General features: G+C 37.2%; 1 protein-coding gene across 3 annotated transcripts; it reads left to right on the top strand.

Annotated features, from left to right (window-relative positions):
• Positions 1–3,947: 3,947 nt before the first annotated feature.
• Positions 3,948–19,321, top strand: LOC311081511 (stonustoxin subunit beta-like). Of its 3 annotated transcripts, XM_084112062.1 has the most exons (6): positions 3,948–4,084; positions 5,792–5,935; positions 12,519–12,611; positions 13,416–15,137; positions 16,661–16,696; positions 17,629–19,321. In XM_084112062.1, the coding sequence occupies exons 3-6, from the start codon at positions 12,521–12,523 to the stop codon at positions 18,165–18,167; spliced, it is 2,388 nt and encodes a 795-aa protein (XP_083968188.1). In that variant the 5' UTR covers positions 3,948–4,084; positions 5,792–5,935; positions 12,519–12,520; the 3' UTR covers positions 18,168–19,321. The 3 variants fall into 3 exon arrangements, 2 of the variants coding, with proteins under 2 accessions (XP_083968188.1, XP_083968189.1); XM_084112063.1 differs by lacking the exon at positions 5,792–5,935 and having other exon boundaries at positions 4,010–4,084; positions 17,629–19,315; XR_014605899.1 differs by lacking the exons at positions 12,519–12,611; positions 13,416–15,137; positions 16,661–16,696; positions 17,629–19,321 and adding an exon at positions 6,326–7,429.
• The last annotated feature ends 703 nt before the right edge of the window (positions 19,322–20,024 follow it).

Raw genomic sequence — 20,024 nt, 5'->3', positions numbered from 1 at the left:
TTCCAATAAAACTGAACATTCAGCGTATGATTTAAGATGGAAATTATTTAGAATCATTAACATGATTAAGCAATATTAATAAGGATTAATGTGTGTTTTAAGTTTGCAATAGATTAAATGTATAAAAGTCTGAGATGTCTATACATTTAACTTTGTATAAATAGTTTTAGCACTGAGACAGACGGGACCTATGAATATCACATGTGACTCAAAAGTGTTTTATTAAAGCAGTAAATCCAATACTGTTAAATAATATTTTTTTAAGTATTGTTTTATTTTTACTGATCCTTGATCTGTACCGCTTCATCTTACATAAATAAGAGAATAAAGAGACATTGTGGCATTTTATTTTCCTTATATTTTCATGAATATTTCCCCAAGAATGCTTGCTTTGCAACACTCATGATATCATGCTTATCAATCAAAATAACTGATTATGTGGTGGCATCATTTTTTATTTATAATTAGGACAGCACATTTACAAGATAAAGTGTTATGTTAGATGCACAATAGTAATACATTACACAAAGAACAAACAAAATGCATAAATCCTGATTTATGGTCTCTTACCAAAATTATGATAGCCTACATTTTTTCATTCACAAATGCAGTGAAGTTCACAGACCGCAAGCAGTTTGTAAATCAAGATATATTTGTGTGTATCAGAAATACATTTCTGAATCTTGTGTGCATTTGTAAATTTTGTTTGCATTTCTGAATTGTGTGTATTTATGAATTTTGTGTGCATTTATGAATTTTGTATGCATTTGTGAATCTTCTGTGCTTTTAAAATTTTCTGTGTGCATTTGTGAATTTTGTGCGCATTTGTGTATCCTGTTTGTGTATTTATGAATCATGTGTGTGCATGTATGAATTCAGTGTGTGCATGTGAATGTAGTGTGTGCATTTATCTTTATTGAGAATCTTTTAGCTCCATATACTTCACTCCCATCACAGATACATGAACAATACTTGACAAGTGACGAGGCAAACATGAGGGCTTAAACACACAAGGCTAATGACAAGAAAAGGGACACCTGTGAACATTTAAACAATCAACCAATGAGAACAAGACTCATGACCAGGGGAGATCACATGACAGGATCACATGACAAGACACTGAAACATGACAATAGGCTTGTTCGACTTCATGCTGCTCTGTGCAGACCGATCGGCGGCTGACTTAAAGCAGTGCATGCCGGTTAGAAATTTTGTTCGACGCCACATGACTGTGACGTATGCCATCAAAGTACTGCGAGAAAGATTCGAGAGTAGCTGGAGAACTCAGCCAGCACAGCTTCTCAAGAGCAGCTGCACTGGGCTGATGACGACACAGCTGTTCCACGATTGGCCGGATTCACCGCATTCATCCATAGGTGTCATAATCTTCAAGATTAGGGAAAGAAACTATACATACTATTGTAACGGATGACAGACAGGATGTATATGCAACAACGCTCTTTATTGAAAACACACAGATGGTCAGAAAACTCAGCACACAGATGAACGCCAACACAGCGGGACAGGTGGGCGGACACAAGCGCTGGTGGTGTGGTGACGCAGGGACCTCGGTGGGCAACTGGTGCTGGTGCTGTAATCCAGTGGTGATCCCTCGTGAAGTGCTCGATGATTCCGTGAAGAGTGCAGAAATCAAGACGAAGACAGGAAGATCCAAAACGGCACAGGGAACACAGGAACAGGCACGGGAAACACACCAGGAAAACCACAACGATCTGACAACATGAGACACCAGTTACTGAGCTTATAAAGGGACACACAATTGAAACCAGCTGGTGCTACTGATCACTGATGATCAGTGACCACGCCCACAGACACACACACACACACACACACACACACACACAACAGCACGTTAGACGAGAGAGAGACCGTGAATTCATGAACCGTGACAACTATATGATCTGCCCTGCTGTTTTGTTTTTGTCTCTCTTTTGTTTTGCAGACCTGAATGCTTGAAGGTCCCATTCCTTTCACTACAACCTCCTCTCCATCATCTGGATATGAAGTTTTTTCACAGACATCCTTGAAAGATCATCACAAGAATACACCTGACGAAAGACTGCACAGACGTTCCTTCTTCACGGCTGAAATCTGCACCTGGGATCCTTTACCATGTGCAAGTTAATCACACCAATGACTACTATAAGTATCGCGGAAGCGTTGGACTCCAAAAGCAACATCTTCGTGGCATTAATGAATATGTCTAGAAATGCCTTGATTTCTGGGAGAGATGTTTGTATGCCACATCCACCTTCTGTAGGAGCAGGGATTCCATGGGTAGCACACCCCATTTCTGATTGCGGCACCTGTACATTATTTGGCATTCACACTAATTGTATTTTTAACCAGAGCACATGTCACACCATGTTGTATCACCTGTAATGACTGATCTACTCTTACCAACAACTTTTCACTGGTGTGTGGAAAAATTCCCCATGCTGCTTGTGGCTTTGTAATTAAGATGGAAACACCACTAAAGACAGAAATTTCATCACCAACAGGGCAGAACCATGAGGATATAGAAATATGTATTAGGCAAACTGCCTTATTAACTAAGCTGTTTAATGTAAATCAGTGGTGTAGGATTCCTGCTCCAAAAGACACATTTTGGCTATGTGGTACCTCAAGTGTGCTACCAGTTAGATTTAATGGAAGATGCACCTTAGTTTACACTCTACCAGCCATCAGAGAAAACATGGTGATATACACCAAACTTGGTGTGGTCAAGAACACTTGGAGCATTAATTCTGAGTTATGGTGTTATGCAGGCCCTAGATCAAGTGAGAAGTTTATCTAATGCAGTGCAGAAGCTAGCTAATGATACGGCTTTTGCAATTGGCAACATCTCTTATGCATTAGCCTCACACAAAATCATGATACTGCAGAACAGAGTGGGACTAGATTATGTTCTTGTTACAAAAGGGGGAGCATGCACTGTTATTGGTCCTGAATGTTGTACAGGCCTGGTTGACCCCACTGATGACTTAGATAAAATGCAAAAGGATATTAGTGAGTTATCAATGAAGTTGCATAATATGACTGTGGAAATATGACTCAAGGTTTTAAAACCTCTTGGGCAAGTCAGGGTTATGGGTTAGAGCAATAGTAGTATTGTTACTATCACTTTTACTATTTTGCTACATATTTTTCGGTTTTATAAAGTGTTTCATTCAACGAGTGACTGACCTCTTTCGAAAAGAAGTAATTGCGGCTTCAGTAACAAAAAAAGATTATTACCCATAGATTATTAGTTTACCTTATTCTATTCTATTCTATTCTATTCTATTCTATTCTATTCTATTCTATTCTATTCTTCTATTCTTAATTGTTTTATTATTATTTTGTATTTTGTGAGAGTTATTTGAACTCTCAAAGGGGGAATTGTGGGCCCCCTTATAAGACACTGTATTAACAATTAACTATTTGTGTTCTTTCTCTTCTAATCAAGTTCTCTCCTCTTCTATACAAGTCAGCTTTAAGTCAGCTGTCTAAATATTGTAATAGTCAGGGGTAACTGCCTGTTTAAGGACTGTCAGTACCTTTAAGGACTGCCCACTGAATGTGTACTGTCTTTGGATGATTTAAGGAAAGCCCACTGAATATCTATAAGATACCATGTAAAGTTCCCTTAGTCAGACTTGATGACTGCAGCTATGGACAGCTTGTGTTCTCAATAAAGAATCCTAATGAAGAAACAACCAAGTTTCCTGGTCTTCGCTTCTGAGTTTCCTACACCAGTGTGACAGCCTGTTAGATAACTTTTTTTCTTCAATTATCTACAGTCTTCTGCAATGCCCTCCAAATCTCGTGAAGCCTGACAGTGCACTTGGAGAACCAAATAACAGACACAGAGACCAGATTGCTGCTCAGTTGAGTCTCAGTTTAATACAGTTGGACAGAGGATACATGTGTCAATACATGTGTTAGCCTGTTTTCTGCTTGCCTCAAAGTTGCAGGCAGGAAAGCCACAGACAGGAAGCGTAGACAGCGCACAGAATGCAAACTCAAACAAGGTGACAGAGAGCCAAAACATATTTTACACTGGCACAAATATCACATCACGGTAAGTCTTCAGGAATTAATCTTCAGGATTACAATGATATCGAGCTCTAGGGATTCTGCTTTTAGTTTAGATTAATTTACAGACTCTTTACAATCTGAAATATACAGAGGTGGAAAGTAAACATGTAAATGTTCAACACTTTCGCTCTTCTGTAGGCCAGGCGTTAATTCACAGACGATCAGCTTTAGTGAGAAGATCGATTACGACAAACAGATGTATTTTTGATGGCTACAGAAAATCTATACTCTCCAATTAAAGTGTCTGGATTGTGATATTTACAGGAAGAAGCCAGAGTAAATAATCTGATAAATTATTTAATGTTTTTATTTCACCTATGTGAAAATGCTCAATAATAATAATACTAATACACCAGATTAAAAAGTTCTTGGAGACAAACTTTAAGTTGGCTTGAGAAAGTTTGAACCAGAAAGTTTGAAGAACTTTTAATAACTACTACTGCATTGGGGAAAAACTACTAAAACCTTAGTTAAGCAAAAATATATTGCATACTCTAATATACTTAAAGTATCAAGAGTAAAACTAGAGGTATGTATTCTGCAGGGGAAAAAAACTCCTTGTCAGGGTTTTTATGGGTATGTTGCATTTTACTTCTGAATATTTTCAAGGTTGTTACATTTAAACTATATACTTTTGTGTAGTTTAATGTAAAATCATATGTGAGGGGAAAAAAGTACTTCAGTAGGTTACTTCACATTTGTACGTGAATACTTAACGAAATATGCAGTTACGAAAATTAAAGTAACAAAATGTAGGTCTATTGTCATTATATTAACAAATTGTTGCTAACTACAACTGCGTCCCATATCAAAAGGCGCATCTGAAGCGCTCGGACCGGTCTAGCCTACGGACTGAGGATTGTTCTTGTCGCCTGGCAACTGTGACCACTGCCGATGATGAGCGGGAGAAATACTGGACTGTTTTATTTTTCAAACAGGGCTAAACCGAAAATACATGACCTGGCAGCGCCTGGCAGGGGCTGAAACATCCTCACCATGTCCTCCATTAAAATATAAAACATAAAAATGACAATTGCCAATTCTGGCTCCATAGCTGTTTACTCAATTATATCAAATGAATTATGAGGATGGCAGCTGTCCTCTCCCACCGTTGCTTGGCGCCAGGAGTGGTGATCAAAAACACCTGGTTGCGCAATTAGGAAATCCTACGAAGGCTACATGGTGCGTCCTTTGAAGGATGCAGCCTTCACATTGGGACACAGCTAATGACTCGAACACAGTCCGAAAAGCACAAAAAAACCTGGCCTGCACATAACCGGACAACACACTTAATTCACTCACATTAAATCATGACAACCTTGAAATTATTTTTGATTCAATATCGTTCACTTAACAACTCAACAGATCACAAAATCAGTTGTTAACGTCATACATGTGATATTACGAACATATATCATGTACAAAACAAAATACATTTATTAGTCTATCTTCAAACAAACAAACATTATTCATTATTATTTGAATATTGAACTCACCAATTCCCTTGTAAACAACTCAGTTAATGTTGTTTCCTCCGTGTGACGCAGCTGATATAAAGTTGATTGAGTCTATCTCAGTCTATAACTTGTTACAAAACTCACTCAAATCAGCAAATCTCATTATATATATATTCCTAAACAATTCAGATCTAGGTTAACTAATAACTTCTCTAATATTCTTCTCTTTTCAGGGTTTCTCTGCAGAACAAATCTTTTTTCAAGTTAAACCAAATCGTCTCCGTCTTCTCAGTCTAACTTGTGGGCGGAGTTCCCCTCACTGAATCAACCTAATTGGTATATCTACCGCTACAGTGCGATTTCATCATTTCCATTGGGTAAGTTTTTTTTCTGTAGTATCCCATATGAAAAAAACCTGCATGCTTCATATACAGCAACCATATATCTTCCTTACTTAAATCGGCCAGAATTACCTTCTGTGTTTCATGTAAGGCCAATACATGTCCCATACAAAATCAGACCGATTATGGCCCATTTCATACTAAATAGCACACATAGAACTTGTAGGGGATTTTTGCATTATATATGAATACTGTAAAATGTCTTATATGATTTTTACTTGACAAAAGTATGCAAATGTGTATGGTATTAGTAGAAAATAACTGATATTCATATACAAGTTCTTATATTGAATCATATGCTAGTCAAATTAAAGTCATATAGAATTTATACACATTTTGTGTCATTTGTTTATGTGTTTCATACAGATTTCATGTTTTGATGACCAACATCTGATTCACTTATATGCAGTTGGCAAATTTTTAAATTGTACAGTGCAGAAGCCGGTTCGAGGATTACTGTCAGAATATCACTGACCTTTATGAGGACTGTTCATTTTCCTACAGAATTTGAAAGAGCAGTTGAAAAGCAATGACATTGTAAGACTGTGTATTTACATTAATTGTGAACTGTCTGAGCCTGTTGTTTATGAACAAATCATAACATATTATTGCAAATGAACAAAGTTGAGTCAAATATGTTTCTAGAACAGTGATTAAAATGTTGAAAATTGGCTGGAATATATATGAACTCTGGTGGTGATGCACTCTAAAAACTTTTAATATGATTTACTAAATTTTTTTGGTGAAACATTTTTACACTTAGAATATTGATAAAATTTTTAAGCAGTGAAATCAATTACATACACTGTATTAACTGAGTAAATGTAAGTAAAACAAATTAAATAGATCTGAGTAACTGCATTTGGTACATTAACAAATAAACCATTTAAAAACAAATATTTATGAGTAATATTAACTGTGTTTATATGCGAGTAATATTAACTCTTATTTCCTCTAAACCTTTGTAAAAATATTCCATACAACCACCAGTATAACTACATGACATTGGCCTTTATTGTCGATGAGTAGCCTACAGCAATACAGCATATTTTATACTATTTTTAACACGTATACAATATTGCCTACATTTAAACTCATGTAACAAACATTTTCGAAGTAAAAATTAAACATTTAGGCTTAAACATTCAAGTAATTCAAGTGTAATGGTCTGTTATCCAACATCCACCGGATCAGCGCTGGTTCCCGTGCCGGAGACAGACTCGCCTCTGCGGGTGAACCTCTAACTTTACACCGCCACCCTGGATGCTGCGACGCGACTGACTCCATAACCTGCCAATAAACAAACAGTGCACAGTTCTGAGGACATTTTATCATCCAAATTAGTTATATTCATTATCTTTAGGAACATAGTCGTGTGTTTTTTATGCAAGGCGTTACAATCACGCGAAAAGACAGGCGCGAGTCGACACTTGTTTAACTCGTTTAAAGGATAATTCCGGTATTTAACACTTTGAGTCTATTTTGTAGTTTGTTTTGGATAGAGTGGTGAACACAGAAATTTTGACAATGGTTCCTGTCTCGACTTTTTGACTATTTTAGAATCGCCTTTGACCGCTTCAGAATGGAAGTCTATGGGCATGCACGAACATGTCCTTAAAACAACTCTAAACATTAGTTTTCAAAACTGTACAACTCACCGAGTAGTTAGTGGTGTTCGTTGATGTTCCAAAACAAATAGCGTAGCGAAATACAGTTTCTGTCGTGTTTTATTTGGCATTTTGTAAAATCCCATTGATTTCTGTTGGAGGACTCATTGCTCGTTGATATTACTGCACTACCGGAAATGGAAAGGGGGCTGTTTACATTTGGTTGTAGTCTTTTCGCTCGGTTCTCCGTCTTTTTTTACTGTCTATGTGCTAGACACCGAGTTCCGTACAGCGTCCTTGTACGGCAAAGTGGTTGTCGCCATCAAGTGGTCGGGAGTGTGCTAATGCTTCAGACTCAAATATCGAGCAGAAGTTTATACGCGGTTGTGAGGTATCTGAAAAAATAGTTCCACTATAGCAAAATAAACAGATTGGAATCATACATTGAGACGATATATTTGTTTTTAATCATCAACGAACACCACTAACCACTCGGTGAGTTGCACAGTTTTGAAAACGAACGTTAAGGGTTGTTTTAAGGACGTTCGTGCATGCCCATAGACTTCCATTCTGAAGCGGTCAAAGGCGATTCTAAAATAGTCAAAAAGTCGAGACAGGAACCATTGTCAAAATTTCTGTGTCCACCACTCTAGTTCATCCAAAACAAACTACAAAATAGACTCAAAGTGTTAAATACCGGAATTATCCTTTAAGGTGAGTAACATTACGTCTCCGTATGTTCTTTCGCATTAAATAAAATGATTTAAAGCACATTAATGATTATACAAATAAAATAAAACATACACACACCTGAATTTCACAGAGGAAATGCACCAATTCTGCGACGCTGAGAAGAGAAGAGGAGGACTGTTCTGGAGACTGAAGAGAATTCAAACAAGAACTCACTCAACCGCTGAGTGTCAGAGGGTGGGGGAGGGGTGCATTGTTTTAATTGAGTAAACTTAATTTCTTATGAGTGTTAAATATTAATAATAATGATTTTATTTAAGTAATATTTGTGGTTCTTGAAACAGATTAGTTTAATTATCCATTCTCAAATATTGTGATGGAAATTTCACAAATATTTTAGCTAAGTGTATTTTAAATAAATAATTGGTTAGTCAAATACTAAATTATTTTAGTGAAAAACTTAAAACTTAGATACAACTGTAAATTTCAGACAAAATTAATTGTTGGAGTTTTAGTCAATTATTCCTGTATGTTCAACTCAATCAAGTAAATGATATTCAGAGATTTTATTAAGTTAATAAAGTTCATTATTACTGTGATATTTACTAAGCCACTTAATCATTTTTTAGAGTGATAAGGATAAGAATCACTTCGACATTTAGTAAAGTTTTATGTTTGTAGGTTAAGAATAGAACTGTTGTATACCATAGTAGTACTGTGATAAAGTTTAGAGAAATTGTCACAAATGAAAATGAAATCTGGTGATGCAGGATTTAAAATGAAAACTGTTGATATGTGAAATTTGCAACTGTATCTTGTAGAATACACTCTAATAAATCATTTTGTAATTAAAATGTGTGCTTGTGTGTGTAGTTTAAATGTTGTGTTTCATCTAAGGCTGATTATACAGTATGTAACCATGATTGACTACAGGCATAGGGCTCGACTTAGGACAAGATAAGAACAAGCATGAGTGAAGTGCAGCCTTATACTGATTGGTAAATTGCACTGTGTTTTATACACGTCCATGCTGGACATTCATATTAAATTAGCATTATTTTCCTATGTTTTTACATCATGAAAATCTATATGGCTTTAGTTGTATGTAGGACATATATGACATAATATGATTAAAAATACATTAATATTATGCAATTTATATATGTGGTTTTTGCAGCATATATGTCCCTTACAATAATCTGTTGGAACATATAAGAATCACAGGTGTTTTTAGCAAACCTTTTCCATATGGGATGCCTTATATTCCATTTAATATAATTTCAATATTAATGCATTTCATAAAATCAAAACAATTTATTTGATCATTTAAGGGATTTTTTTCATTCCTTATTTTTTCTTGGAACTGTAGCTGTTAATTTGGTCCTATTTTGGCCCTGGGTTACACACATCATCAAGGTTTTTAGTTTTGCCACGAAAGACAGGTTTCCAGATGCTAAATGTAGCGTCACATCTAGAATTAGTTCCAGAAGATCGCCGCTTCTCTGATACCGCGTCCTTTAATCACTGAGTGCTGTAGGTTTCTCCATTTAACATAGCAAGTTCTGTGGACTCTGTTGCTTATCATAGATCCTGAGCCATGATACCTTAGACATCTTGTATCATCTCTATGGCCTAGAGCACTCTAGGAACCCAAAGCAAATATTCTGGAAAGTGCTTCCCTTAGGAGTCTACATCTCCTTCAACATGTGTGTAACCTTTGTTGCTAACTTTCTGACAATCATCTCCCTTTCAATGTCCGTTCATTTGTCTGGCCATAGATCTGGGTCATCAACCAGGATGTAGATTACTATAGTAATTATAGTAGTATTATATATATATATATATAATACTATAGTAATTATAGTAGTAATATAGTATATTACTAATTTACTGAAGAACTTGGTTCTGTAACAAATTATACAACAGAAATAAATGTATTAATGTATACATACATATATTCCACAAACATAAACAAAGAGTATTCAGTCTACAGGCAGTATGACACCAAAAGCTTAATACAATGTCAATTATGACACTAAACCGACTACGCCACCCTGGATATTGGCCGGGGACGCACGGGTACATCAAGTGCAAAGCACACAGATACGCAGTGGCAGAGACAGATATCAAACGATGATAAAGCGTTTCACAATTTTATTCCACATACAATAAAATACCAAACTAGTATCTTTTAATATACAAACATTAAAATGAATACATCAACCATAGAACATGTTTCACACACAGTTTCACCATTTCAGAATTGGGGGATTTGTCTTGCCTATCCAATAAACACTGCAACTACTCGTGCTCTCTCACCATATAAACCACCCGCTGTGAACACTGCAGACCGATAGCCGAACCACCACCACACACAGAGGACTCTGGCTAGTACTGTGACCCCAATTCTGAATGGAAAGGAAAACAATATGAGACACAAGCAAACACACACATACACATTCCACGTAATGGTCTGTTGATTAAACACTTATCACATGCTGCCAGAAGGAATCAGTTTGTCGCACAATGATGGCAACCGCTCACTGGCTGATACTCGTTAACTGTTGTCAGCCCAGAGCCATCCTATAAAGTTTAGATTAGATTAGATTACAAAAGAACATTCAAAACACACAAAAACAACTTTGAAAAACAAACAAAATTCAAAGAGACATAATATTCACAATGAAACACAATAGTAGTGACAAAACACATAGCTTCTCGCCACTGTACTCCTCAAGTCCTAAGGTCAGTACTGGAAACAACTCAATTTAAATGGCTTGTTTAACTAATTGGACACATTGTATTTTTAGTCAGAATGCAACCGAATGCATATTACATTTATTTACCTCAATCAGGGTTTGTATGAACACTATATTGGTGTTGAAAATAACTCTCTTGGTGTTAATCTATTGACACACCTAGTGTAGTTTCAACACACCTGGTGTAAATGGAGCTTGTGAGGGGGAAAAAACACACTTTTGCTGTTAATGGTCCAAAACCCAAGGCGCACAGCACAAAGCAGTGTGCCCCAATCACACAGAACGAGCAGTGCGTAGAGCAGTGCGCACTGCGTTTTTTGTGTTGCTAGGCAACCACCGAAACAGCTGTCCTGTCAGTCAAGTAAACGTCAAATCAGCCTTTTATTATCGTTATTTACTTTCTGTTAACATTGTGGTAGTTACTGTTCGTGAAGTCGTTAAGCTTTATCCTCCATCATCGCACTCTCCAGGCGTTCAAAGCAACTGTAGCTTTCATCACTAAAACGGAAGGCCCACCTCTCCATTCATTCGATTGGACAGTGGAAAAAAACGCAATGACATCGAGCGCTTTTTCCGCTCTGAGTTGCTTTTTCTTCAACTGCAAAAACACGAGGGGTCGCATAAACAGCATGCAGAACACTCACTACCATAGGAAAACAATTAAAAAATGGCGCCTATCACTGCAAAAAACGCATAAGGTGTGATCAGGGCCTAACAGTGTTTTTTTTTTTATCTCTATCAAGTGTAAAAAAAAGTAACACTACTTAAAGTGTAATTTAACTCGATTTAGTGTGTACCTATAAACACGCGATGTTGTCAGTATGTGTCTCCAAGATTGACAGATGAACGAGCTATACATACCCGCATCAACCTGCTGAAAACGAAAGTAAAGAGCGAGAGAACAAACTCCAAAACACAAGTCACACTTATCACATGGGATGTAACAGCCACCTACGGATCATGAGGTGTTTGGATATCAACAGTATTGCAGGATGACTCAAAATGCATTAAGAACAAAAATATGTGTTCAAACTAATCAGATGCATATGTCATATCACCACAAAATTGGTTTTGGTTAAAAATTATTTAATGTTTTACTGTTTATGAACAATAAATAAAGCGATCGGGTTGAAGTGCGCAGTTTCTCTCGATCGATTAGAAAAGGAATAAACCTCCCCTTTCAATCCGATCGAAATTTCATTTGGATCGAGCTCAGTCTGATCGATTAAGGTGCGTATATGAAGGCTTTTCAGTCAGATTGAGCCGTCAATCCCATTACTAACGGATTATTTGGTTGCATGTAAACGTAGCTGGAAGGATTTATGCCTTAATGTGTTTTTAAATTTTGAAAGACGGAATTAGATTGCATTTTAAGGAACGTTAAAACAATTAGTAAACTAATGAAATTAGTAACAAGTAAAAATAATTTTTAGAATGATAAATTAGTCATTATTAATCTTCAAATGTATAAATATCCCGATTGTTCATTGATATTTCCTGCAGCCATGGGATCACAGACCATTGAAGTGGCAGCTCTAGGAAGACCTCTGTATCCTGGTATGCTTTATGACTGCCGCAAGGATACCTTCATTCCAGGTGGTGTACAGTACCTACTAAAATGCTTTTTACTCTCTTTTTCACCCAAATGTGAATCAACAATGTGGTAATTTAGAGATTTAAGAGAAAGGACACAACTATTAAATTAGTAGTCTTATAGATACAAAATCGGTATATTGACATTGCGTCCTCACGTTAATATTCAACAATATTATTGATCTGCCTGCATTGACATTATTATATGAGAACTGAACTGAGCTGGACGATGACGTCACGTTTTTTTCAGAGCGGCTATATATATATATATATATATACAGGGTGGGCCATTTATATGGATACACCGTAATAACATGGGAATGGTTGGTGATAAAGTCCTGTTTGTCCGACTTCTAAATGGCCACCATGGTCACCACCCATCTTGAGGAATTTGCCCCCTCACATATACTAATGTGCCACAAACAGGATTTAATATCACCAACCATTCCCATGTTATTACGGTGTATCCATATAAATGGCCCACCCTGTATGTATATATATATATATATATATATATATATATATATATATATATATATATATATATATATATACACAGTACTGTGCAAAAGTACAGTATATATAATATATATAAATGAATTAAATGAACACCGTTTTTTTTTAAAAATGAACCATCACTGAACTTAAGCTGGACGTTGGTGCTATTTTCTTCTAGAAACAAACTTTGTTGCATTATTTTCCTGTTATCACTGTAAAGCTGCTTTGAAACAATCTGTATTGTAAAAAGTGCTATATAAATAAAGGTGATAAAGGTAACTGCCATTTAAAATCCATTTCTCATTTCAGGTGTCACTCTGTGGGATAAGAAGTCACTGAATGAAGATTTGGAGACCCGTCCAAAGCCCATGACAGATTTGAAGTTCAGTAGCTCCGACTCTCTCTCTAGTAAGTCCAGTCTCCTGGATGTGAGTACTTCCCTGAAGGCCAGCTTCTTGGGAGGGCTGGTGGAAGTGGGAGGATCTGCCAAGTTCCTGCGTGACACCAAATCCTCAAACCAACAGTCCAGAGTTACAATGAATTACAGTGAAGCCACAAGATTTGACCAGCTCACTATGAGCCATCTGGGACAGATCACTTACCCTCAGGTCTTTGACCAGAAAACTGCAACTCATGTGGTCACGGCTGTACTGTACGGAGCTCAGGCCGTCATGGTGTTTGAACGGACATTTTCAGAAGACGAAGAAAAGCAGGAGATTGAAGGAGAACTGAATATCATGGTCAAGGACATCCCTAGATTTTCTATTGAGGGGCAAGGAGCTTTACAAATGACAGATGGTCAGAAGAATAGGGCTGAGAGCATCGCCTGCACATTTTATGGTGACGTCCGCCTTGATCAGAACCCCACCACTTACATGGAGGCCCTAGATGTGTACAAGAAGCTCCCCAATATACTGAAGGAGAATCCACAGAATGCAGTTCCAATAAAAGTCTGGCTCTATCCTCTTTCTCTACTGGATACAAAAGCTGCTCAGTTGGAAAGAGAAATCACCACACGTCTGGTTTCCAACACTGAAGATACAATAGAGGGGCTGGGAGAAGTAGAGAGGACATGCAACGACTTCTCCAGAAAAACTCTGGTAAATGTTTTCAAAGACATCAAAGAGAGGCTCTGTTTATTTCAGGGCTCTCTTAACATTTACAAAATGGTATTCCTAAAAGCAGTGGCCAAGGTCTTGCCTGCTATACGAGGAGGAGAGATGGAGCAAAATTCATTGGAAGACATCCTGAAAATCCACTACAGCTCCCCCTTTAATGCTGACATGCTTAACCAGTGGTTAGATCATGCAACGGCTGAACTTAAAATCTTGAGTTCTCACACCGAGATACTGAAGGGAATCAAAACTGAAGACTCAAACTGTCTCAACGCCATCCTCCTTGATCCTAATATTGATGTTGTGGTGTGCTTGACCTTCACATCTCTGAAGTATGAAGACCCGTATCTTTCAACCCTGAAGAAGTTTCTGGGATCTGACGAGTTTAAAGAGCTAGATGTAGGAATGAAACACAATTCTAGCACGTTAGTATCAGAAGAGTGGCTCAACAATCCTGGTGTCATGTCAAAGATGAGAGAGAACTTAACTCTTTTCAGAAATTTTTCAGAGGCTAATAAAGATGAAAAGAGATATCGATTCATTATTTCTGCCATCTCCGATCCCTCCAGTCCAGGCTCCTCTATCTGTCTGTATGAAACAGGGAATCTGACAGACACACAGTTCCAGCCTGTGTCGAAGCCTCCCCCACCAGAAGTGAAACAAGTCCTGGAGGACAGTGTGTCCCTGAAACTGCAGAAGTCCCCAACTGGAGAAACTGTGCAGTTCAGAGTGGAATACCAGCAGGTGAAAGCAGATTCTGGCTCTGAGGAACAGTGGATTATCATAAACACCGCTGATGAAGTCATTAATCTGACTGGATTGGAGTTTGGAAAGCAGTACTTGATCCGCTACAGGATAGTGGGTAAAGTGGGAGTGAGTGAAGCCAGTGACACTATCGGCCCCATACAGTCTCCAGGTAAGTGTCATATGCACATTTCTTTGCATTAATCTTTATCTTAAAAAATATATATATATATCTATATATATATATATGTGTGTGTGTATATACAGTGGGGAGAACAAGTATTTGATACACTGCCGATTTTGCATGTTTTCCCACTTACAAAGCATGTAGAAGTCTGCAATTTTTATCATAGGTACTCTTCAACTGTGAGTGACGGAATCTAAAACAAAAATCCAGAAAATCACATTGTATGATTTTTAAGTAATTAATTTGCATTTTATTGCATGACATAAGTATTTGATACATCAGAAAAGCAGAACTTAATATTTGGTACATAAACCTTTGTTTGCAATTACAGAGATCATATGTTTCCTGTAGTTCTTGACCAGGTTTGCACACACTGCAGGAGGGATTTTGGCCCACTCCTCCATACAGACCTTCTCCAGATCCTTCAGGTTTTGGGGCTGTCGCTGGGCAATACGGACTTTCAGCTCCCTCCAAAGATTTTCTATTGGGTTCAGGTCTGGAGACTGGCTAGGCAACTCCAGGACCTTGAGATGCTTCTTACGGAGCCACTCCTTAGTTGCCCTGGCTGTGTGTTTCGGGTTGTTGTCATGCTGGAAGACCCAGCCACGACCTATCTTCAATGCTCTTACTGAGGGAAGGAGGTTGTTGGACAAGATCTTGCGATACATGGCCCCATCCATCCATCCTCCCCTCAATACAGTGCAGTCGTCCTGTCCCCTATGCAGAAAAGCTTCCCCAAAGAATGATGTTTCCACCTCCATATAATTAATTATTTAAAAATCATACATTGTGATTTTCTAGATTTTTGTTTTAGATTCCGTCACTCACAGTTGAAGAGTACCTATGATAAAAATTACAGACTTCTACATGCTTTGTAAGTAGGAAAACCTGCAAAATCGGCAGTGTATCAAATACTTGTTCTCCCCACCGTATAATGGGCAGTTTTTTTCCAACAGCAACAACGTTTAATTTAGGTTTCATTTAAATACACGTAATACTAGCAACAAATTCAAATACACACTGATGTCTATGGAAGCGGCATTTAAAACTTCTAATTTGACACCGTGTTTTATTCACGTCAGAAATACATTGTGTAGGTAACGAAATAGTTTTTATTCTTCTCCCAGTTCACTGGCCACTTACTTTCCTGTATTTCAGGAGAAGTGAATGAAGCAAACTATTACCGATTACCTGTTATCATCTAACATAATCATTATAAAAGTGTTTAAAAGACTAAATACAATCACTAAGACATATTTGAGAATCGGAATATCAGATTTCACAATAAGAAGACAATTGTTCAAGCTGAAAAGCAAGTAGGGTCTACCAAAGTGTAGACAATTTTTGTTAAACATCTCACTTAATTCTATTTAATATTACTGTAGTGCAATTCAGAGTAAAATGTTATGCAATGTTGGGGTGTGTGTGTGGATCCTGACTTTGCTTGGGCCCAAAATGGTGAACCCACCCTGATGATAATCACTCTTCATGTCTGTTGATTTCCACAGTCACTGTTCCCAAGACCAGGAACGACTTCCTACAATGTAAGTTAAGAAAACAAGCAGAGAAACTCACTGAGTGTGTTCATGTTCTTCCTGTAGAAGCTGAAAGAAAACATGACAGAAGAGTTCTAGAGTTGATCATGTAATTGATGATTAAACTGTACTAAGTTTAACTGACACTGATGATTTATTGAACATGAAGAGTTCAGCTACATTACACTCTCTCTCTCTCTCTCTCTCTCTCTCTCACACACACACACACACACACACACACACACACTCTATATAAACAGTGAACAGGATTACTGTGTGATTGTGTGTGTGTTGAACACATGCTGGAATATTTGAGGAAACTTCAGATGATCTGTTGTGATATTAGTATGAAGAGTTTTGAAAATGTAATTCTTCCTTATGAAAATTGTGACATCAAGATGTTAGGTCTGGCAACTCACCATAGACACGGCTCAATCAGAGGGGCGGGATAAACAGCTGTCTTTCAAATTCACTCTGCACGCAATAGGACAGCGCTTCAACCAACCAGAGCGTTTTCCCAACAGTGGAGCTAACATTAGTTGATAGATTCAACTTTTGAATCTGGCTGGCAAAACTACGAACACACCTTCCTTTCTTCTTTGCTCTTTTCTCAAAGAAAAACTTAACTCCAAGTCCTCCAGAGTCGCGGCCAAAGCCGATTCGAAAGACTGTTCGCCAGCAGCAGCAGCCATTCTTTGTTTTCAAGTAGCAGGGAACCGTCGCAACTCTGTCGTCATTATGTTAAGCCCGCCCCACCTACTCTATACACGATGTGATTGGCCTGATCCAATTTAGGTTTTTACAGCTCCGAAAGTCAACGGAGAGTTGCTAGATTACCCTGGCTGCAAAATAAATTTTGCTGCCGCTAGGGTGCGTCTAGATTTCTAGGCTAGACTCAATGTAGAAAGTTTCTGTAATTCACTGTTTTCTCTCTCCATCAGATTCTCATCAGTTAACTCTGGATCTGAACACAGTGAGTAAACTCCTCCGTCTGTCTGAGGAGAACAGAGTGATTACTGTCACTAACACAGAGCTTCAGCCGTATCCTGATCATCCAGACAGATTTGATGTGTATTCTCAGGTGTTGTGTAGAGAGAGTGTGTGTGGACGCTGTTACTGGGAGATTGAGTGGAGTGGTGATGTGTTTATATCAGTGTCATATAAGACCATCAGCAGGAAGGGATCGAGTGATGAGTGTGAGTTTGGATATAATGATCAGTCCTGGAGTTTGTCCTGCTCTTCCTCCAGTTACTCATTCAGACACAATAGCATAGTGACTGAAATCCCTGTAAAGTCCATCAGCAGGAGAACAGGAGTGTGTAGAACAGGAGTGTGTGTGGATCACAGTGCAGGAACTTTGTCCTTCTACAGCGTCTCTGACACAATGAGCCTCATCCACACAGTCCAGACCACATTCACTCAACCGCTCTATCCTGGGTTTGGGGTTTATTATGGATCATCAGTGAAACTGTGTTGTTGAATCAGAATAGACTGATGAGAGATTCTACCCATAATGCTTTGAGCTGCATGATAAATCAGTGACAGTGAGATGTTATAGAGTCTCTTATTGTCTCTTCATTACATTAATTCTACAGCTGAACTTCTGTCAGTGAAATAAAGAGAAACAGACAATGATACACAGAGAAGAGAGAGGAAATATGAGACACGATGATACAAGCAAAACTAGATTTTCAACTCTAAACTCAGTTTAAGACATTCAGAGATGTTTTATCTGAACTTCTCGGATCTGTTCAAAACATGATTCCTCTGCTTTGGGTTATGTCTGTATTATTAAAGACGCTTCTGCTGTAATATATTGTATACTGTACTAAACCTGTTAGTGGGGGTTTCTGGATTGATGTTTATCTTTCATTATTTGTTTTATATTTGATGTGTGATTGTTTATTTATTTTACTTTTCTGATTGTTTGTCTCTGTTGCTGTGAAAATTAGATGTTAAAGTTAGAAGCAACAATGAAAGAAATACAGGAACAGAAAGTTAAAGTCGAGGGAATTAAGACACATATTCAAGAGAATGAATCAATATCACAGTTTGTTGATCAATTCCTGTGTAAATGAAGGATCTAATGAGTCTCTATAGAAACGTGTGTGTGTGTGTGTGTGTGTGTGTGTGTGTGTATTTCAGTCATGTATGTGTGTATTTCAGTCATGTATGTAGTTATAATTTGATTTACAGCATTATTCAAGTTATTATAATAGTTGTTGTCAGGGTTGTGTTTAGTTTTGCTGTGTTTTGTTCATATTTGAGTTTCCTCTTGATCTTAATCTTGTGAAATGTGTTGTTTTTCTTCATTAATGTTGGTCAAAATACTGTAAAAGTGAATCAACATGCACCAATGCTATATTTCGAAATCTCATAATCATTTGTTAACCGAAAAGTATTCAATACTTCAATAAAATCATTGTTTCTGCCTTAAAATATTAGATTGTTTAAATTAATAAATTTTTAGCTAACTGTGATTTTGTATATGTACATTTCTTAAATACATAACTTAGACAGTTTCCTCTGATAACAGATCACTGTAGATTGAAATATCTCATGTATTTTCTGCAAAGCTGCTTTGAAACAATGTGTATTGTGAAAAGCACTATACAAATAAAAGTGAATTGAATTAAAAGATTTTTATCTTCTTAATCTGTTACTTCTTCCACATACAGTTTCACATATCTTGAATCATAAACCACATTTTTAAGGTGTAATTTCAACAATATTGTGTTCGATATCTGTATCTGAAAATACAACAGTGAGGAAAACATTGTGAATAAAAGTCTTATCGTGCTTATATTCAGGATTCACCATTAGCTTTTCTTTTACGTTGTTTACTTTTGATATTATTATTGCAACTACTATTATTAATATTTTATGTATTATTATTATTAGTATTAGTAGTAATAGTGGCATAAGTATATATTTCTTCCATTTCATATAAACGCATTTTGAGAAACGCCCTGAAATGAAGAGTTAAATTAACTCTTAAATTAGTAATTTGTAACATAAACTATAAACTGATGGTCGTGTCAGGTGTTGCGGAAATGACGTAGTCCAGGCGGAAGAGCCGTTGCTATGGGCCGCTGCTGCTGTTGTGATGCTCCTCTTATGAAGAAAAGCTCATTTAACATGAATTAAAAATGAACAGTTCTTCTACAGCATTCATTAATCTTAGTGCATGTTTATATCCAGAGAACTGTGTTTTTAGCTCCAGACAAATAAAACTGATTGACTTTGGACTCCTGCAGGCCAGGCGGTTAATATCTCTGTACTGGAAGAAAATGGATGCACCCTCAAATCATGTATGGGTGAAGGAGATGGCATCATG

Source organism: Abramis brama (genome assembly GCF_963993115.1).
Source record: "Abramis brama genome assembly, chromosome: 4".
Lineage (NCBI taxonomy): Eukaryota > Metazoa > Chordata > Actinopteri > Cypriniformes > Leuciscidae > Abramis > Abramis brama.
The sequence above is the reverse complement of the archived record's forward strand: the minus strand, read 5'-3'. Positions and strand labels throughout refer to the sequence as shown.

What these genes read in the sequence shown, in the direction of transcription:
- LOC311081511 (XM_084112062.1), top strand. Translation starts at nt 12,521, where the DNA reads ATGGGATCACAGACCATTGAAGTGGCAGCTCTAGGAAGACCTCTGTAT. An exon ending in CAAGGATACCTTCATTCCAG is followed by an intron (nt 12,612 to 13,415) that starts GTGGTGTACAGT and finishes TTCTCATTTCAG; the next exon opens with GTGTCACTCTGTGGGATAAG. An exon ending in CGGCCCCATACAGTCTCCAG is followed by an intron (nt 15,138 to 16,660) that starts GTAAGTGTCATA and finishes TGATTTCCACAG; the next exon opens with TCACTGTTCCCAAGACCAGG.